General features: G+C 39.2%; 1 protein-coding gene across 1 annotated transcript in view; it reads left to right on the top strand.

Annotated features, from left to right (window-relative positions):
• The window catches only part of SPIDR (scaffold protein involved in DNA repair), a 206165-nt gene that overhangs the window by 60273 nt on the left and 123452 nt on the right, over positions 1–22440 (top strand). The window contains exons 7-8 of the mRNA XM_074146132.1: positions 5387–5487; positions 19203–19422. Coding sequence (XP_074002233.1) covers positions 5387–5487; positions 19203–19422 — 321 coding nt within the window. The remainder of the gene's footprint in view (positions 1–5386; positions 5488–19202; positions 19423–22440) is intronic.

Here is a 22440-nt window from a genome sequence, read left to right as displayed (position 1 = left end):
CAGTTTCATGTGAAATGTATTTTACTGATTGCAATGGTTTAGTGGCATGCAGTTGTTCCCCATTAGAGAGAAGTCACTTTGGTGCCTTTGGTTTGTTTAACCATGGAGCTTGCTTTTCTATGCAAGATCTCTGCTCAGGCAAATCTTCAGAACCGAAGGGAAGGCGCTTCCCTTATCTGGTGGGGCTACGGCTGTTCCCCCATCAAAACTGGTTCCTACAGAGTCTTCCTCTTAACTTTGTTACTTTATTCTATGAGAAATTGTGCGTGTGAGTCGCACTTGATTTTTTTAATTTTTTTTTTTTTTTTTATACTGGCCAAAAAAAGGGATAACTGATTTCTGGGAAGACTCTCATTATTAAATCATCCTGCTTCTGCTGAGAACCTCTGCTCTAAGAGAGGTAGGACAATCTGAAATAATTTTTTTCTATTAAGGAGTCTGAAGAGCCAGAGACCTGTCATAAACTTTTCAACTGTGGGCTGGTTTTTTTTCAACTGTGGGTGGGGTGACCAGTGTTTTGAAAAGTGTAAAAGGAGAGCAGGCCCCAGATCTTAGCTATTTGCAAAGATATTCCTAAATTATTTAAAATCTTTTCTATGAGATAACTTGGCTAAATAGAGGCATAGGAAAATCAACCACCTATAAAGTTTTACTTAAAATCTTTCACTATGGGATGTAGAAAGTGCTCGCCCACCCTATTCTCAGCATAATCTCTCTTGCATCTCTTCCTCTGCACTGAGGCAGCTAAGACCTGGAAACCAAATCTCACTACACAAGAATGATGAAGCTTTGGTGTCTATGACAAAGAACTACTTTTGAGTTGCAGGAGTAATTGTGGTATAGTGTCGAGACACTACTTGCAAATGTTTGTTAAAGGTGGTATTGAGGATGTCTATAGTATATGCTGGTTGGAATTTACAGCTGAAGACACTGTAAATTCTCTGGATGGCCACTTCTGTCTAATGCATTTGCTGGAAGATACCTCTGGCTCTTGCTGTGCTATGGGAATGCATAAAAACAGTATCTTTTTTCCACTTATGTTTTATGGAGGTGACCTCCTTTGTGGAACAATTGAAAAAAGAGTGGTGAGAGACTACGTGGACTTGAAAAGAGTTTTGGCTTATTGAACTCTTTTAAGACAGGCTCCAAATCTTTGAATCCTTAAGATTCTAGAAGAGGCTTTCAGTGTGCCTGCCTTGTTGATTTGGCTAGTGTAAAAAAACCTCTCTGGATGGGTACAATAGATCTGAGTGTTGAAATGTGAGCAACTGGTATGCAAGAAAATCCAGCATCCAGTGCAGTTTACTAAATCCTGCATTGTCTGTCCACTCAGTTTTTGGTTTTTTTTTTTTCAAATATATATGGAAGGTCTTGTCTCTATATTTTTATGTTGGCAGATGCAACTGGCCCTTCATTTAGCTGTGTGTCAGAAATTTTCATTTGTGTTACAGTACAGATCTTCCATTTTCCTTTTATTTCAGGTATGTACTTCAGATGCTGTTGATTTGACAGGAAAATTGTGGGTTGGGAGAAACAGTGATTCCTTTCCAAGGGAAAGACCCCAGAACTTGTAGCAGAGTATAATTACTTGACAAGTTTTATAGAGACTGAAAATTACTGCTGTCTACTTTGATCTTTGCTTGTTCTATCACATAGGAAAAGCAAGCGTGTTCTGCTTTGATTCCAGAAAAGTAGCCCACATTTAACAAACAGAATAATGCCAGCGATCATGGTAATGGTGGTTCATCCAAGGTGAAAGTTTATAAATCTAGTTGTTGAGTCAGAGCTTGAGCAGGGCTGATCTGCAAAGCTGAAATTACTCTTTCTGGTCCCTTGTTACTTCATGAAGTCAACAGCTTCTCTTCTGCGCTGGAGAGGACATGGGCCTCTGTAGAGGAGGCTTGTGCTTGTGTAGCCAACATGTTCTTCAGTCATGTCTTTCATACGTACCCGTGCTATTTTGTACACTAAAGGAGCACTTGGTAGTGACTGTCAGCATTCAGTGTTGCTATTATTTTGCAAGTTGTAAACTAGCTGATAATAGCTGATGGGTTTGCAGTGTTGACAAATTAAATGCCAGCGTGCTTAGGGGTCCTTCTTAATTCTTTATGCAAGCACCCCATGGAGTGGAAATGGACAGCTGAGTGTTGCAGAAGTCAGTTACTTCACCAGTTAACTTGGAGGTATGAGAGGAGTTCTGTCCTTGCTTTGAAAAGACAGAAGGATGGGAATTGCCCAATCCTGAGATGAGGATATATATTTGTGTAACCTATAGCGTTTTGAAATATATGGAGTTCTGACTATAGGGTGTATGAGGAGACAACTCAATAATGAGATGCTTGAGTTGGACTCAAGTTGGGGGAGTTGGACTAGATGATCTTTATGGTCCCTTCCAATTCTAAAAATTCAGTGAAATTCAGTGAGTGTTCACTGTGCTTAAATTCAAATGAAGTCTGGAAAGGAGTAAATTTGGATGAATGTGGGGTTATTTTTGGTAAGTGCTGTGCTGAATGAAAACCTTAATGAATAAACACAGAGGCATCTTCAGCAGTTCAGAAGGATTGAAAATTACTTTTCAAAACACAGCCTACTCACTCTTTCTTTTTTTTTCCTTTTTTCTTTTTTCCTATTAGCCTCATTGGAGCTGGAAGCTAGGGACCAGCAGCCTGAGAGTCACAGATCAGGCTTAGTGTTACCTTTTGGTGATACTTGTCAGATGGTGGCTCTTCAGTCTTGCTGAAGTTTGTGGAAAGGGTCAACCACCAGAAACTGAGCTTTTGTACTAGATGCTGAGATTTATTATGGTCATCAAATCTGTCTTTCATGTGGATATTGTTGGACGTGGAGAGTAATGGCGATGTGTTGTTTTAAATACAGTATTTCAACAAGCTCAGATTTGATACAGAAATAGGACATGGATTTCTGCTTGTTAAATCTGTCCGCCTTTGGGGATTTAAAGGAACAAACTAGTTGTACTGAAAGTTTCATGATTAAAAATAAAAAGTTTGTGGGCAGTGGAGATTATATCTGAGCAGTTTGGCTTCACTGAACAGCCCTTACATTAACAATTTGCCAAATGCGTTCAATTTTCTCATATTAAAACATTTTGGGGGCAAGTTTGAAGTGGTGGTCAGTACAGTATGTATCTCAAATTACAGTTTTTGTTATTTAAATGCAGTTTGCCAATTCCCTTGATTAAAGAAATTGTACATTAGTAATCAAAATATAATTCCTAATTATTTATATGTACACACACCCACCAGATGTTGTGTTTGTCACAGAGGACAATTACATGCATCGTAAGGGCTAGATCTGTGCAAAAGAGGGAACTGAATATTTTTCTAAATGTCTAGATTTTTCTAAACTAAAAATTTTCTAATTTTTTCTAAATTTCTCAAAGCAGCTAGATGCGTAAATAAATACAGAATACAGATTAACCAAGACCTGGTACTGTAGAAGCCAGTCTCCACCCTTGATGCCAACAAAACCTCTCATATCTGGCAAAATTAAGCCAAACATTTTCTGCAGTCTGGAAAGCCAGGAAAGCTAGGGCATTTTCCAGAGGGATAATGTGTGGACAGTGAAAAGTGAATATTATTCATGTCTATCTTGTATTACCAAAATGAGCAAAAAGTTACTTCCATATGATAGGATCTATGCCAAAAAACGACTGTTAGTCTCAGTAAACACAGTTAACTACCAAAGACTGAGTGTAAAAGTTCATTAGGTATTTAACAATCCACAGAGTGCAATTTGGAATAAAATAATAGTGATTTTAACCTTTTACCTTTTTTCAAAACACGGAGTTGGTTCTCACAGTGAAGCTGGTGGCACCTGCTTAATACCGTGCTGTGCTTTGTGTAAGCACTGTGTAACTCTGTCTTCTCTCTCATCTGCACAGCTACAAGTGACTCTGTATAGTTCACAGGATCTCAAAGCACATGCACAAGAGTTTTCAACAGTGTGGGCACCTGTTCTGTATGAGAAGGAACTAGTAGTTTCCAAATGCCGTTGCCATCAAATCTGTTAGAATATGTACCAGAAAGAACCTTTTTCTTTGTTTTACATGTCTGACCTAAACAGGGGCTTGATCCTCCTGGGTCTGGGTTGGTGTTTAAATTTGTTTTTGCCTTTTGAAAGAATGCTCTCTCTTGCCATAGAAGTTCCTTTTGTGCATCAAATATCCTTTAATTGTATTTTCCAATTTCACAACGTACGAAATTGACATAAAAAACCCCACATTCTCATGACCAGCTGAGAACCTTTCATAAGTGCGTTCTTGGTTATATTTTATATTCTGCAACCCAGCAGATGCAAGATTCTTTATGATGTTTTCTATTTAAACTATTTCTAACTGCATTTGGAATGTGACTGGCAGGATGATGATCAATAAATATCAATGAATTTTATTAGCACAGAGGGCTGCTAAGGAAAGGCACAGGTTTACTTTTCATGTGATAGCTATTATCCTAATACAGACATTGTTAGCAAATTAGTAATGAAGTTGTAAGTGACAGTGGACCCTCCCTGGTAGGCATATCAGGCCTGAAACAGGAATGGTGTATAATTATCGTGGGTAATAACCATGAAACGAGTAGGTTTTTATGCAAATAACTTTTCTGAAGCCAAAGAAAAATGCTCAAGTACTCCCACAGTAGCCCAAAACTCTTTGTAGTAGCCCAAAGACAGCTTCCAACACATTTGTCTTTTTGTTCTTAAAGTGACATATTCTGTCTTCTGGTTTTGAATCCAGGGGCAGGAATTGCTTTAGTGTTACCTTAAATGTATTTGTGCTAGATGCCACTCCTCTGCTCCTCACCTTGGGAATGCTAATTTAATTCCATCTTGGAGAGTGTTCAGACCACTGAAACTGCACACTTGACCCAGCTTGTGAAATGAATCATAGGGTCAAGTATGGGTAAAAGAATATTTTTGTGATCACTTCTTGCCAACAGACAAACAAATCTGTGAGGAAAAAAAAAAAACCTAACCTGTTATAACTGGTGGTTATAATGGTTTGTTTTGAATTTGCAATTGTCTGTAGTATCTATGAGTATATGTGACTAAGTGCAAAGAAAAGTTGGAAACCTTTCGTTACAATGCTTGCATTGTAACGTTGCGGAGACAGGACTGAAAATGTGAAAATTTTGGACACCCAGATAGTGAAAATGTTTTAGTATGTGTATTGACCATACATGTATGTTTTATTAGGAGTATTCCATTGGAAAATCAAAATGAGGAGAACTAATCTGCAGAGTGTAACTTAACTCTATATTTCTGCCTCTAAGGGTCAAAGCATACATATTCCATCTGCCCTATGGCTTGTCATTTGGCAAAACTGAATACTGATTCTTGGCAAAAGTGAGCATTCCTTTTCTCTCTGCAGGGGCGGGCTTGCTGAGCGGTTATGTCGACTGCAGAACAGAGAAAGATCGGCCATTAGCTTTTGGAGGCATCAGTGTGTTTCAGATGCTAGAATCCCCTCAGGTAAGAAGCATTATACATATATTGCTGTGTGAAAGTATGTACTTGCATGTGTGTATATATGGCCCACATAGGGGTACAACTGGAGTTTATATTCTCTGTGTTTGTTGCCTGACTTGCGTTTAATGCTCTCTTGATTGTCTTCTGAGCTCCTATCACATTTCAGCTAAATATGATGGTTAATAATGTCTTAGTCATCAAAGTGTTTGAATATAAGGGGTAAAGAACTTGTTTTGAATAGCTTCCATCTAGACTCTTCACAACTCCTTGATTTCCAGCATCACCTGGGGAAATGGTGTTTCCAGCAGGCTGTAGGTTTCAAGGTTTAATTTATGGGTGTGCAGATGTTTTTTTGGTTCTTGTTGTTTCTTTATAACCACCTTTTCCTCTTTTGTTCATTTTTCTTTGGTTTGAAGTCAGCTGTATTCATCAATAAGTGCTGAAATTGTGGGTGACAGCAAATATGAATGACTAGAACACAACCATGAAATGGGTGTGAAGCATGACTACAGTGAGCACTTCACTTGAAAAGGAGTGGGGGTTATGTAAATTAGTTACAAGTGACTGAAAACACAACCTTTCAGTAGTATTTCTTGAAAGATAATGCATTCATAGAGTTTTAAGTGCAAAGAAATGGTTAGATTTTTTCTTAATCAACTTGTGTGTGATTGTAAGCTACAAAATTTCAAGCATTTTTACTCTGTTAAGCTGACTGCTTGTTTCTGAGCACATATTAACTTCCGTTTATTTTTCAGAAAATCCCCTGGTCTTAATTTGAAAACATGCGGATGAGAGAATCTATCACTTGCCTTGAGAGTTTGTCCTTAATTCCACTCCCAAATTTTTAAAAGTGGGTTTTCTTCCAAATCTCAGTTTGTCTGGCTTCAGTTCCCCTCTTTTGTTTCTTGTAAAGCCTTTCTCCATTAGATTAAAAAGCTCTTTATGTGGCATTTTCCCTCTCTGGCACTTGCATAGCAAAATCAGGCTGCCTCACAACTTTCATAAACTAAACAGACTGAGCTCTTTAAGGCGCTCTCAACCATTTTCTCCAGGCCTCAAGTGATTTCCATGGCTTTTTACTGCACCCTCTCAAACTTTTCAGCATGGTCTTAAGAACAAGGACAGCTACTCTGTATGTGTTCTTTCAGTTTTAGTCTCATCAAAACCATTGGCCAGGTCCAGTTCACTACTCAGCCTCCTGTATGTTCAAGTCCTTTAATAAGTGTGTGAGTCTGGTTTGGCTTTGGTCACGGTGTGATGCTGGGACTTCACATTGAATTGATTGTCCATTATGATTTCATAACTTCTTTAGCTGCTGTTTTCCGAGATCCAGTTTCCCACTCTCCACCTACTGTTTGTGTTTATTCTGTCTAAACACAGGGAAGTATTTGTGCTGTATCCAGGTCTGCTTCATTTGAGTACGCCCAGCTAACCATGCAGCTCAGATCATTGTGTATGTCAAGCCTGTCCTTTTTTGGTCACAAACTTGTTTGAATTTGTGGTATCCACACAATTTCTTATATTATTTTTTAACTTGTTTTTATGTCATTGATGAAACAATTTAATAGGATGAGTGTTTACTTTCAAATCCTGCTGGAACTGCTCTTACTCAGTTATGATTCTCCACTGTTAAAAACCTCTAACTGTAATTCATAGTTAGTTCTTTGGAATATTTTTTTTGCATTGCACTTAAGGGGTACATTACTGATAGTGAAAATGGACAGTTTTCATAGGATGGTTGTATGATTTTAAGTCAAACCCAAACTGTTGGCTAAAATTAGTCTCACAGTTTCTCACTGGAGCTTTAGAAACTTACATCCCATGCCGCTTGTATGCTACATGTTCAAAATGCCACCCATGTGGAACGGCACATTTCTGGTTATATTTCTGACCTTAATTCCTTACTTATTTTTCCAGTCATTTTGCCTGGATCTGATGTCGAACTAGCTGGTCTCCAGTTATTGTATTTCACTTTGTTTGCCCTTCCTGAATACTAGCACAATATCATCATCCTTTCAGTCTTCTGGAATTTCCCCAGTATTTGAAGATTCACTAGAAAGTTACATCAGGGAACCAGAAATGTCTTTAGCCAACTCTTTTCAGAACTGCTATGTCGAAAATTATACAGGCATGCTTACTGAAACCCAATCAAGCCTTCTGCATGTTGTTTATCCTCCAGCTGACTTACTAATGAATAGGAGGTTACTTTATTATTCCTATGTGGTATGAGGACATCCTCTTGCTTCTTCTGAAAGGGGAACAGACGTTGATATTGAATAGGTCTGTCTTTTTATGACAATGAAAATTTTTAGTGTTCTCTATAGTAATGGATCTACAACATTGGTAATATGCTAATACTCTTTTTGTCCTAGATCACGTGTCATTACAAAACCTTGTGTTTGGCTGCTCACCAGTTTATTAGACTTCAGCTGCTAGGCTGAAATATTCCATGCTAAACATCTGCCTCTGGCTGAATTCCTTCTTTGATTATTCTGCTTTCTTTCAGAAAATGAGTCAGAATTAGTTAGCATTTTATGAGAAAAAGGCTATGGGAAAATACCTTGCTCTGTTCTAAAGTACATTTAAAAAATTCTTATGAGTGTCTTCACAATGATTTAGTTTTGGCAGAAGATGAGCCATTTCTGGCATATGTCTTTTGTCATCTTGGTGAAAATCGACAAGAACTTGGGCAAGTTAGAAGTCTTTAGGACATACTACTGTTTCATTTACCCTGCAAATGTTTGCTAAAATTTCTGAAAGATGCTGAACATTCTGTAATTTAGGAATATACTCCACAGCCTAAAATTCACTTCCAATTCCCAATCCTTGTTCCAAAGCACGAGGGTGATAAAATAATCAGTATACCTGTGATAATATTTTTGTTCACCTAGGGCAAAATTTGTTTTTGATAGTTTTGTTCTAAGAATGAACATACTGTTTCATGCCACCAAAATAAAATTGGTGTTTGGTTTGGAAAATGTCAGTCAGAATGGTTGAAATTTTAGTAATGTAACTAGATAACCTTCTAATTGCTTGTAGTCTGGAAATGTGAAGTGTCAGCAGAGCAAATGCATACCACTTTCAGATTTCATCTTTTTAGGTTCATCCTAAGGGTGTCTCACTAATCTGAGATTCTTCTTGGATTTTGTTTCCCCTCTGTTTTGCCCAGTAATATTTCTAAACCACATTGTTTCCAGGATGGTTTCTGACTTCGGCAACAGAAGTAGAGGAAAGAACTTCTCAAATGACAAACTCAAATGTGTTATCAAAGGGGCCTGAAGATTAATGCGGAGGATTGAAGGCACTTTTTTGCCAGGGGAGCTGTCACATCATTTGGATACCCCAGAGACACGCAAACCAGAAGTTCATTGCTAAGGCAAAGGGGAGCAATTTCAAATGACATGACTTTGAAGTCCCATTAGGCATTTAATGTTACAGAATTTTATGCCTTTGTTTTGCTGTTGCTTACTTTTATGTTGTACCAATGTCCACATTATCCAAAAAAACATTGTTTTGGCTTTATTTTTTAACAATTCCTTTCTGTTTGCTCCCCTGACCCTTTTCTGTAAGTAACCCTTGTGGTTTGGCTGCCTCTTGGTCGCTGGGATGAATCACTACCGCAGAAAAGAGCGCCTCCTTTCAGCACGCACTTTCTGGGTTTTGTATGGTGGATGGGGGTCTCACTTTTGGCTGACTCACTCCACAGGGTAGAATAGATCTCTGTGCTTTCTCCATTTTGACAATTTTGGGTCAAAAAATTGCGGTTGGGCAGCCTGTCCCTGTTTTGGGATAGGCATTCACTAAGGATGTGCATTTTTGCAACGTGATTTGTAATTCAACTTCTGTAATCAAGGTAACCATATCAGACAGAGGCCTGAAAGGAGAGAAGACCAAAGCTAGTCCATGCGACACAGTGTTGGCTGAATGCTTGCTGTGGTTTAGTTCTAATGGAGGCAGATGTCAGGCTTTTCGCCCCATATCCAGAATTTTTTTTTTCTTCACAAGACGTAAAAGGGAGGCTGAGAGGTGTGCAATCCCCATAAACAGCAAGCCTCCGATCAGTTAACCCGATGGTTTGAGAGCACTACGTGCAAGGGCTTTTAGACCATTTGCAAGCTTCTTTTCCTGTATGTGGTGCTGCAACTTCCCCATGAAGTTTCCTGTTTGGGCAAAGAGGAGATCTGGACAGTTGAGAGTGGCGGGCGGGGAGGGAAACAACAAAAAAACCCAAACCTTTTTCCTCTCAACATCTGCTGGTTATATGGGGATTGCATGATGCAGAATAAAAAAATAGTGCTTTTCTGGGCACATTCAGATGACTTTCCTGTCTATAGGAGAGGACACTAACAATATTTGAGGCAAACTCATGTAGGTGGATTCCTTCTGTAATCTTTGAAATTTTACTTTCTATACATTTTATTTTGTATTGTTTTTCTTTTCCTTGCAGTTATCATCAGTTTCGGGTAAAGCAGTTCTTTACCTAAAATGCAGAAGCATATTATTCTCTAGCATTTGTAATCTGATACAAGATATCTGGTATTTGTTGGCCTGAGATTAAGATTTGGGATTGGATTACAATTGAATTCGAGTAATAAACTGATAATAAACCCAAACCATTGATGTTTCCTTTTAAACTGTTCCTTCCTCTCTGGGGGAAGTGACCTTCATGGGGCAACAATTTTTCAGGTTGCTGAGGCAAGTAGAACACACACACGAAGGGAGGAAGATGAAGCCCTGGAGACGAGGACAGGGTTTCACCTGTAACACCACATTTTCAGGAAGGCTGAAAGGCTTACAGAAGAGGACATAAACAATCACACCCCCCCCCTTCCAGTTCAGTGACTAGTTAAAGTGATGGGAAGAAAGGATTTTAGCAACTTGAATGCCATGAGACTTGCACAAAAAAATTATCTCTGTGGATGAAGAAAACAAGGGTAGTCCTTAACAGCGTTTCCTTTTGCCATGCAAAATTCTTCTAAAGACACAGAAGTCTAAGCTTTGCTAGTTGTTGCTTATTTTCTTAGTTCTTGATAGTTTGTTTTATTATTTAAGAGTTAATACTGTAAATTAGAGAATGGGGCAAGCGGCCAAATTTGTTTGTCTTTTTTTTTTTTTTTTGCTAGCCAACTGTCTGAACATGTTTCAGCATCGGGAAGGAAAAAAATCAAATGTAAACTTGTCTTTTTCAAACAAGAATTCTTTATATTGTTTTTGTTTTCTTATGAGAAACAATAATGGTATGCACAGTCACTTTAAGTAGCTTACATATGTTCTTATAAAGAATGTTTAAAGCACGGCCAAATTCAGCAGGCTTTTTAAATGAATATAGATGTGGCGAGAAGCCATCGTGCCTGCAAGACTTGGTGTGTTTTTGAGAAAAATCTTTTTGAATGGCTTCAGAAGTTACCAGCCCAGGAAGAATAACAACATGTATAGATCAGAGTAGCAGCCAGATGTTTTTGTACAGGTTGTGAAAACTTTGGAATCTCCACCTGATTTTCAACGTTGATTTTGGATTACAAGGGTCTACTTGGTATCTACCTGCTTGGCGAGCTTGTTATGCCTGCACCTGCAATCTTTTACATGAGGGAGGAGTAGGAACAATAATGGGATGCCAAGCAAAAGAATGTTTTTCTTTTGACTTACGCCTGTAATTTGACATTTTATACTTTTGACACTTGAGAATGTAAGTAAAACTTTGTGGCCTGAACTAGAAAATGCAGGCTTGGCTATTCTTCCACTGCAGATAGTAAATGCTGTCCCAGGAGGGTGTCTAGCAACTGCAGTTTTGGAACCCACATTAGACAATTAGAAGTTAAATGTTTTTGGCATGAAATAATGCCTTTGAAAAAAAAGAATAACTAAGGTAGACAAATTTGGAAGTGTTGCTAGTTTGCTTTATTAATCAAGGCATAAAGTGGGGTTTGCTTACTTCATACTTCCATAATGTGTATTGGATCTGTGCATCAGAACCAAATGCAGAAATTGACCTTCATTCTTAGTGCAGTGAGTGCTCTTCCCAACATTAATTGCCCAAGAATCTTTATACTTTCAGTGGGAAATGTTATTTTATAAAAGCTTTCAGCTAGGATTAGTAGAAATATGACTTGAGCATAACAGTGGTATTTCTTGTAGTTCATATTTCTAAAGAATTTGCCAGTTAAGTAAGAGTATAATTTAACTTTTCAGCCATTTTCTTTAGAAATGTCAATGAACTGTGGCAGCTACAGTACAAATTTGCTTCTAAGCTGCAGTTCATATATATGATTTGTTTGATAGCTCTTTGAGCAAAGGTAACAGTAATTTGTTTTTCTTAAAAGCATCTGTCCTTCTCCCATATCATTCCGATATCATTAAGATCAAGAATTGAGCATTGTGACTGTTTAGCTGATAAGCACAATTACAGGTTGTCCTGACTGTCTTTGCACAAACCAAATATTTGTTAGCAGTTTTTCAAAGATTAATGTGACTTCAAGCAGTCTCATCTTCTTCCCACTCCCTTGGGTTTTCTTACGAATATGTCTTGTTTTTCCAGAAAACTCTACTTGCATGAGTGTCTTTTTTTATTATTATTGATTTTTAAGGAAGGTGTTGAAGTACTGTTCCTTTTGCCTCTTGCCCTGCTTGCTTGGTTTCTTTCATTCGTGTGACTGATGGGATAAGTCTTGTGGCTGAGGAGTTTCTCTGTTATTTTGTCATTCTTGATTTGCACGATAGTCCACATGTATATTTACTGGTAGGTGTGTGTTCTTTATTATTAGAGACTTTTTACTATCACAATAATAATAATTTCCAATTCTTCATGCTTGCATATGAGCTGGTGGTTTTTTTCCGGAATGCCCAGTGGAGCAGAGCTGTACACTGGTTGGGATTTTACTGAACTCCATTTTTCATCTGTGTTTGTAAGATCTGTTCAGTGTGCTTGTTTACTGTTTTCTGCATCGGTACTGTGGCCTTCATGAAAATTTATTTCTGCCGTGTGTCATGTTGGATTGTTACATTCAATTACATTCAGGTGGGCATATCATGTCCTTCAGCCCTGTGAGTGAGATGCATTCCCTCAACAAAAATCAACAAGACTTTTAAATTTTCATGGAAGAATGGAAAATTGAACAATTCAGGAGTACCCACTGTCATAGAGTCAGCCTGCCTTTCTTCTGCTCTTGGTGATGTGGTGGTGGTGGTCGTGTTGCTGTTGTTACTTCTCCGGAGCTGATCTCTAGGGAGGTGCACTGGCTATCCTGACTGACACATTCAAATCATGCAGAACCTGGTAAATTACCCTCTGCTCTGGCTTCCTCTTCAGGACCTGGGAGGTGTCATATACCCCAGTTTGTTGTCCTGAAGCACTTTTCCACTCTGTAGGTCTCACAGGGATTCTGCGGCTGGAGTTATGTCAGCTGACTCTAAAGAGAGTTTGGTCCCTTTGAGAGCTTTCCATTCAGGGCTACAAGTGCTCTTTTGGGACATTTGAACAGTAACATTTTAGCAAAATTCACTTCAGTGAGGTAAAACTGTGTAGTCTTACTGATGTCAACATCTGATGCATTTCCATACATCAAATCCCATGGATCCTCTCCCAGCAGTGTGTTCAGCTTCCTGTCACTGTGTAGCAAGAGAAACATAAAATATGCAGTCCCCAAGAGATCATCATTTCTATATTTTTCACCTCATTTGTCTTCCTTATTGCTTGTTATGGAGTTATTAAAACAAACTTTAGAGTTGTATTTCAGGCACTGAAGCCAGGATGTCTGAACACTTTTTTTTTTTTTTTTAAATTGTGCTCCTCAATGTTTTTCCTTTTCTTCTCTTCAAACTGCTTTTTGGTTGTTAAGAGTCAAAGCAGACTGGCTGTTTTTCTCAGCCTCCCTTCTAGGCTGCCCTCGGCATGGCCAGTGCATCGTGCATGCTCACGTACATTCGGTGTTGATGTGGCTTAAATATACGCATCTGCTGTGAAGCCACTTTGTTAGGTCTGAAGATTAAGGGCCTTCACTGTGCCAGAGACTGTAGAGTCGTGCCGAAGTTTTCAAAGGCTCAAGATCTCTGGGTCTGTGATCTCCAAAGAAAAGGGGAACTTTTTCTCTTTTCATTTTCTTTTCTTTTTAACCCTCCTGGAATTCAGAGTAATGCAGAACATCTGCAAAGTACTGCATCAAAACATGTTTTGATGTCATGGTACATGACATGGTATATGACTGAAGGGCAGCATCACCCTGTGTACTGAAATAATAAACAGAAATGAAAGGAACTAACCAGGGAAACTGATGCATTCAGTGTGACATTTGTTTGTTCATCTCCCACACGCTTGAAATATCTTTGTGGATTAATTGAGCTACTTCATGTCCAATTTGCAAATTGGAGTGAGAGACCGACATCCCAGAGGTCACCTGGAATTAAATAATTAAACTATGGATTTAAGAGCAGGTCTGCTAGTTGGTCAACCCAAAAGTTCCTCTTGCTTGGGATCCTGCTTCTGGCAGTGACAAGAGCTACCAAAATGCCTAGGAAACATTATACAAAGGATAACAATTGATGATATTTCCCCAAAGTATTCTCCCAATGATCTCCTAAAGATATGACTTAGGGGCTTTCTGAACCAGAACTAGTGTCTGTGTTCTTAGTAGTTTGAAATATTTTTTTTTTTCTCCTACCAAGAACTTACTGGTTATTTTTCTGAACCCATGCATGCAATATAGACCTGTTATGGTCACACAATTGTGAATTATCAAGCTTTTTTGGAAATTATGCTCAAGGTCTTTGCCAGGTTTGTTCCATTACTGCTGTTGCCAAAAAGACTTTTGCCTGTGATTTCAAAGATTCAGCTAACTGTAGTGAGAGATTGATGTCCCGTTTGCCTAGGTTTGGATCAGGATTTCTTCATCTCTCTCTGAGGAGCCTGAAGATGTGGCTCCTATGTATGCTGGTGGGGTGGTGCTGAATCTGCCTGTCCAGCCCCCTCATGGCAGGGATGCCAGATGGCTTTTGTGAGAGCTTCTTGTTTCTTGGCTGCAAGATGAGAGAGGTTCTTGTCAGTCATAGAGAGGCTTCACCAGAGATACTTCCCTGCTTAAGTGACTTGTTCCTCCCACCAGTCAGTCTCTCCTGCTGGTTTCAGTCATTCTGGACCACTTGTGAGGTCTGGAAGAATTAATTTGTTTGATGACGGTCCATCTAGCAATGACTTATGTCTGTTCCCTTCCAGTGGGTGGCACTTACCCAAGGATTGATGTGACCTTTGTGGCTGGAAACTAACCCAGCTCATCACCAGTACCTGATTTTTCCTGTACTCTGGCCCTTCTTTGACCAACGTTTTGAATCACTAGTAGTCAGCATGTTGCTGCATGTCTTTGTGAAAGTTTTTATTCTTATGGAAAATCTTGTTAGAAGTGAGGGAGCATTACAGGCCCTGGTTGCTGATTTCCCCTCCTTTTAAATGGCGCTCTTTAGAGGAGGCATGTTGTACGTCCCAAATGCCTCTTCAAAATTCACATTCAACCAGATTCATCAGTGCCTTTCTATCTGTCTTTGTGGCACCTTGAGCCTTGTGTGTCAGGGATTGAATTTATACTTCATGTCCCTTGGATGAGTAAGATCTCTGTTTATGTTCATGGTGCCAGATCTTTCAAATGATCCTTGAGCCTGTGTCAGTGGATGTTTTCTCTGACTTTCCAGCTGGCTCTGTGTGAAGGCTACGGAGAGGTGCTAGAAGGGGCAGCTGTCCATGCCAGGCTGTGTTCCAGGACCACTGAGCTGCCACAGCCCTCTGTCACCAGGAGCTCAGAGTGCCCAGGGCTTTGCTGAGAAATGCACTCATGGCTGACGCTGATCACGCAGCTATCTGGGGTTCCATCCTTATCTACCTCGAGCATTGCACTGTTGCAGAGGCATCTGGTGCCAAAGAAGAACTTTGTTAAGCAGTCTTCAAATTGCTCCTTGAGTGGAATTTCTAAACGCATCCAGGCAACTGTATGTTCATTCTCTGTCAGTGTGCATGTGGACTTGTCTTTCAATGGGAGAAGAAAGGTTACCTTCAAATAAGTAAACAAGTTTTTTTAAACGTGCATTCCATAAGTACCTGCAGTTCTAACTCCTTCTGTCTTTCTCAGGGTGCCTCCACTATACAGTGTTATGCCTAGAGTTGGTGGCTGAAAGATAACACTTTATCCTGTATTTTCATTACTGTAGTGTGGTGTCTATCCATTGTGAACACTGAGGCTCAAAAAAGGTGAAAGAGAGTCTGGCCAAGAGTTGTAGAACATATGGACATTTGTGGTATCAAAAGTGCCTGTGGACCACACACCTTGAACAGCTGGTGTCTTTGTTCAGAGACTTCACTTTTCCTGTCCTTCCTGTGTGCTGAAGGAGCTTCTCAAGGACAGTCCAGCCTGGGCACTGCAGGGGAAAAGAAGCAACTGAATAGCATTTGAAATTGGCTTAATCCAGCCTAGTTGGGCTGTCGCTGCAAAGAACCATCCTCCCTCAGTCCCTTCTTGCCCTACCTCCACCCTTTCCATCGCTCGTTCCTTCCTCTCCCTAGGATCTGCTCCTGTGCTTTGGTGGCTTTGCAGTTAGCTGGAGTAGCTCATTGATTTTGTTAAAAACTAACCCTGAAGAAAGAAATTCCCGGGTGCTCGAGGCAGCAGAATGGGAAATGAAGGAATATGCAGTGTGGGAATGGGCAGGACTGCACCACAGTTATTGCTTGCGCCTTTTTTAATACTTATTATTGTAAGGTATTCTTCCTTGTTTAAGATTACCAAGTATTGCCATGAAACCTGCACATCTGCAGGTTTGAATTTCTTGGGCTGTAATTCTGCTTTTCAAGTGAAATTAAGTGAATGAGGACTTCAACAAGAAAGCAAGAACTTCTGTGAATTATCCAAGGGTGAAAGAGAACATTGTAAAACCTGAAAGTAACCTTTTCACACGGATGAACAAACAAGTAAACTTCTCTGGAAACTGTAGAAATTGCAGTGACGCAGCCCATCTCCTCACCCACAAATTCTCCCTTCAATGTGCAGCCACACGTTTGATTTATTTTTGATTGACATAACAATACAAGAGCCAAATGAATTAAAAACGAGGCTACATTCTGAACTTCGGTGTTTCATCACATGCCAGGAATCCGAAGTGTTTTGCCATGTTGTTTGAGAGAGTATTCTATCAGCAGCAGTAATAATAATTTCTGAGTAATTAAATTAAACTATCTCTGCACATCTAAATAAACAAATAGATTGTGGTTCTGTAGAATGTGTGTGTGTGCCAACTGTGAGACTTGGCTAGTTGTTGAAATTTTGCTGTTTTTAATGTAGAAGCATTCAGCTTCATTTAGCATCAGCTCCCAGTGTTTGCACCAACTTTAAGACCAGCTTGCAAGAGGCTCTGGCACCTTGGTACTGTTTTTTCCTCCGATACCTTTTAGAAGTTTTCACAGAGATGTAGTTGTTGATTTACCCAGTATTTTTAACTGGTTTATAGTCAGAGGTATTAAAAAGAAAAATGTCATTCATTGTCTTAAACCTGCTTTAACCTGCTTTTTCAGCTGAGTAACATCTGCTGCTGACCAGTAAGAATTGTCATAAAATTCTGCATGTAAGAAATCCTTAGTTCTGAAGTGACGAACAGTCTCTCTCATGAGCTGTCTTAATACTTTTTTTTTTTTTTTAAATAAACTGTTGGTGTGTTTCAAAATTGAAGTTGATTTTTTTTTTTGTGACTTGTTTGTTGGGTTTTTTTAAGTGGATGGAAATGCAAATTGTGCAGTATGTCCAGAGGGGAGAGGTAACTACTCAGTTACTTTGAAGGCCAAGAATTTTTGTGGTTGGGAGAATTTGTTTATGCGTGCCAGATGACTTGGGGTTGACAGAGGACCACAACTGCAGCTAGTCAGGCAAAGCAGAATTCAAGTGTGAATATTCTAAGTCTTTGCCTTTAGGCATAGAAAACTAGTCCGCGCTCACACTTAGCAGAAGTTTGCACATAAGCAGACTTTAACACAGTGCAGTGAGTATTTGGAGTGGCACTGCAATCTTACAGCTGTCCACAAGAAAGTGACAGTGGTGAGGAGTAATAGCGGTGGCAACCGTCTCTCTTCATCAGCCAATCTCAAAGAACTTGGCAGAAAGGATCGGTTCTCTTACCCCTGCTTCTCAGATCTGGAAAAGGGGGTCGAGCTGTAATGGCTTGGACAGAAATGGCTTATGTAGTTTCTGGTGGAACCCTTTATCCTGCTGGAAAATACCGGTTCATGGGAAACATCGCTTTGCAGAAGCATGTTGCATGTGATGAAAATTTGGTTCACATAAAAGTGGTTTGGGGAACATTTCAGTTTTATATTTCAAAATTACGTTATTTTAGTTTCAGTATAAAATGTAATAAAGACTGAGGAATACAAAACAGGGACAAAATATTTTCTTTTTTTTTTTTGGTAGATTTTAACTTTATTGGATAAACCTGAAGGGTTTTAGGGCCCAGTTTCTTTGGTTTAGGTTTCTTGAGGGTTGGGTTAATTTTTTCTGAAGTTTCTCATAAACTGAAACTAAAATATTTTGATTTATTTTCCAAAGGAAAGGCATTCACAATTGTGAAATGGGCCTTAAAATAAACAAACAAATAACTAGTACAGCTCTGCTGTTAAGTTCCAGTATCACGTTCATAGTTCCTCCCCTGCTTCTTCTTTGCTGTGGGAAGACAATAATTTCTATCAGCTGTTTTTCCTGGGTCGCTGTGTTTTTCCTAATGTAGCTTCTGAATCAAAATGGGTAGAATTGGGCCTCTGCTTCTCTGTCCTCTGGCACCCTGTCTTTCCCCACTAACTGCTTGTAGCGTTCAACAGGTAGATAATGACAATTCTCCCTTCAGTGACAAGTACAAATCTGAGCAGAGTTAGGTAAGAAAGAGAATAAATCTGAAATAATCTTACAGTAGAGACCCAGATCTGTCTGAGTAGCTGTTGCCCTGTGCAGACTGCAAAAGGAGCCAGAAGTAAATTCGTTGCAGTGCAAAGTTGTTTCTTGTTCAGCGTAGACAAAAGTGCTTAGAGTTATACTGCGGGAATGCTGCTATCTGTTCATGTTGCTTTAAAATAAGAGAGCTTTCTATATCCTGATTGCCTACTGACAAAAATGGATGATCAGTTTTACAATAATTATTTTTGGGCAGTGCATCTATCATACTCCCTCATTCTCCACATTCATCTCAAAATGTGAATTATCAGCTTTTAGACACCGTGTAGCCAACAAGTACTTCTCTGACTTGGTCCCAGACAACTGTTGCTTTGAGAAAGTTCAAGGAGGGCAAACACAGCTTCACTTTAAACACAGTGTGATTTTTCTCTTTTTAAATAATTTTTTTTTGTGCAGTATCTAATAAAAAAAGACTGAACAAAGTGAATGAGTTGCAAGATTAAAAAAGTTCAAATGCCATGGAAAAGGGCTTCTTGTAAGGAGTTTATGATTTCATTGGTGTTTGGAAGAAGTGCAGGTAGGCTTCTGTCTCCACAGTTAGTAGTATCTATAAAGAAAAGAAAAATGACCAGAAAACCTGAACATAAGTCTTGTATTCTTGTATAAACAATGTATTCTACTCATATGTGGATTTTTTGCAGTCAGGCTGATCTGCGGAGATCAGAGGGATGCACATCTTCAGAATGCCAGAATTTCTTTCTCCTCATCCAGACTTTGCATTTGTATTTTTCATTTTAATTTACTTTCCAGATACATCTGGTGTCTTAATTGTGAAGATCTTAGAAATGTTTGAGGAGTGTACAATACAAGTTGCCATCTGCCAGCAGTTGGAAGAGTCTCCTACTACACTTTCACCTGAGGATGCTGTCATCAATGCGGGAGAACCAATACTCAAAGTCCTCTTTGCCAAAGAGACGGCAGCTCACCTGAAGAGCAGGCCGCAGGATGTCATCCACATCTACCCTCCATGGTGAGTAGAGAGAACTGGCCACGTTTGCTGTACCACCGCAGAACAATGGGGGTTGGTAGAACGCTGGTTGCGTTGTTGTAGGAAAGACCTTGGGGGTAGAGGGAGGACCAGGACTTTCTTGTGGTCATCTGTCTCTGGCAGCTGCAGAGACTGTGACATATACCTTAGAGGTAGGTCAGATAACAACTGAATGTGTAGCATAATGCCTCTAGTGTTGCTCAGGGCTTCAGTTTTGTTTTCACTTAATATTTTCATGTTTAGAGTGATAGAAAGGCCTGAGCAATGTCTTATCAATGATAAGGCCAATAAAGTGCATACTTTCTGGTAGCAAAGTAGTTCAGGAATGCTCGTCTGTTGTTGGGAGTATGGGGATAATGTTTCACTGGAAAAGTCTGTATTAACTGTAGGGCATTCAGCAAAAACAACACACAGCTGAAAAAATGGGAAAAAAGCCCCAAGAAATGAGAGATTCACACTATTCTTAAGGAATCGATAGGCACCTTTTTGGTAGTTCTACATTGCTGCTGCTGTCACTGTCTTCAGTTCCCCAAATCCCTCTTCAGCACAACCCTTTCTGGAATTCTTCAAAATGTTTGGTCTACATTTGTGATTTTTTCTGAATTGGATTACTTTCCTGATTTTAAGGGATGGCATAAAGTGATTAGATTTCTAGTAAAGCAGCTGGTTGGTGGCTGTAGGCTGGAAGGTCTGGTCCTTCATAAAAATTCAAGACCCTCATAAAAATTCAAGACAACTTTGCAGTGGGAATATTACTTCTCTTTTCACTCTTCCACTCTCTCTTTTCACTTCTTTCTCCAGAAATACAATTGAATATTAATTAAGTCCTAGTCTGACATGAAATAAGTCACTGCTTTTTTTTTTTTTTCTTCCCTCTTCCTCCCACCCCTCAAGGTACTGATGTTTGTTCTTGTTTACCTTTTCCTTCAACAAGCTTCTTTTCATGCTTTACATTTGCTATTGTTTCCCCTTGTTTTCTTCTTGTTTCTGCCTCCTACAAGCTTCCATCTTAATTCTGGTTTTCTCTTCAGGTTTCCTCTGTTGTGTTTAAACCACGAGGCGTTGCATTTATGTGGCCATATCTTCCTGTATAGACGTTAACCTACACAAAGATTTTTGTACCAGCAAAACTGTTTTAGCTAGGGTACGGTTCAAACTTGTATTTTCTTTGCTCCTTTTTTCTTCTTCTGAACGGTCACTGTCAGTGTGCTTAGCATGTGTAAATCCCAGGCTGCTCCAGCTTGTTCCATGTGTGCTCTGGGAAGATGTAACTGCACTGATACCATCCTTTCCAGACTACAAACATCTGTAACTGCACTAGCGTAGGCTTCTCATTTGTTTAAATTCTAAGATGTTCTAGACATAAAACTCATTCCTATATATATATGTGAACTGAGATTTCTTGAGAAAACTTCACAGCTGTCTTCTAGAAATACCACTTTTTATTTCCTTTTGTTTTATATTTTAGAAGGATGCATTTTTCATGTAAGCAAAAGGTTATTTCATAAAACCAGCATGTTTGGGCAAGGGATATGTCTGTGTTGTCAGAGTTGCTCTCCTTACTTATGTGGCTCTTAAGACATTTTATAAAGACATTAGTCAATAGTGGCAAAACTGCATTATATCTCATCTCTAGTCCTATTTTCTGTTGGTTTGGCATTATCTTAATGTCAGTCGTCTCTTTGTCTCTTTGTTTACTCAACTAGAAGTCAAAAGAAGTTGGCCTGGATACTGTTAAGCTAAACGTACTGGAGGCGGGGAGGAAGGAGGATGAAGGATGTTTTTGTTTTAGATTATTACTTGGCACTTTTAGTTTACATTAATTGGAAATTGGACTTGTACATGTAATGGAAGTTTCCTCTGTTGCATTTCCAAGCTTCTACTCTGTTGAACTAGTACTTGAGAGCTCTGAATGCTGAAATGTAGTTTCTGCTACTCTGCATTGAATTTGTACTTCTGTCATTAAAAACAAATACTGTTTGTGTTGAAATGCTTTCCTGTTGATTCAAATTTGTGACTAGTGTAAAAACAAATTAACTAAATCTAACCCTGACTTGGTAGAATAAGCATATTTATGTATCTTATTGATATCACCAGTCAGAAGCAAAAGGGAACAAAAAAAGCAGTAGATGCATGGAGAGATAATCCTTGAATGACTGGTGTGTACAACAAGGGCACACTGCATCATTGTCCTGTATGTTGAATTACATGTATGGTAAGGCAGAATGGGATGAGATGGGGTGATTTACAAGTGGACAGCTTCTGCTGCTGTAAAGTAATGCCCTGAGAGTAGAATTTCCCGATATCTTCAAAGTAACACCCCAGAATTATGTTCTGACTTTGCTTTTTGCTTTCTGACCAGGCAGCTGATTGAGTAGGCAAGATGCAGACACTCAGGCTGCTGGCTTCTTATGTGATTATTTGTGGGCAAAATTTGAACGCATCATTTTGGAGACTTTGTAAAATTAGACTTTACTTTTGTAACTGTATTTGTACATGTTGTGGACCCAGCGCACAGCTTGGTATGTGAAACGTCTCTGGCAGTAGACTTACATAAATAGTTTGGGAAGCGGTGTTTAGAGATTTGTTGATATATTTGTTGGTATTTGTTTGCATACAGAATCCCATGATACTTCAGCACAAGCAATTTAGTTTAAAAAATAAAATATTGACTGGAGGATGGTTATAAGAATCTTGTCATGGACATTGCTCATGAGAGTGGTCCCACTGACTTCAGGGGAGCTTTGTGTGAGGGTAAGAATTTGTAGGTCTGAGCCCTGATTTCTTTATAATTGGATATGGATTTCTTTGGGTCAGTGTCAAGTGTCTTAAGGTACATATTTACAGTTTTGAATGAAAGGGATTTCATGTGAGAATTGTCACTTGCTATAGGGAAAGCAACCCCGACAGGCTGATTAACATTTTTCAAACCAATGTGTTTGGTGGAGGAAGGAGCTCAACTGCCTGGGCTCTGAGGCGTCTGATGGGAGCCTGCTCTGA

This window comes from Numenius arquata, chromosome 4 (genome assembly GCF_964106895.1).
Source record: "Numenius arquata chromosome 4, bNumArq3.hap1.1, whole genome shotgun sequence".
Lineage (NCBI taxonomy): Eukaryota > Metazoa > Chordata > Aves > Charadriiformes > Scolopacidae > Numenius > Numenius arquata.
Note: the sequence above shows the minus strand (reverse complement) of the source record. Positions and strands in the feature narration are given on the sequence as shown.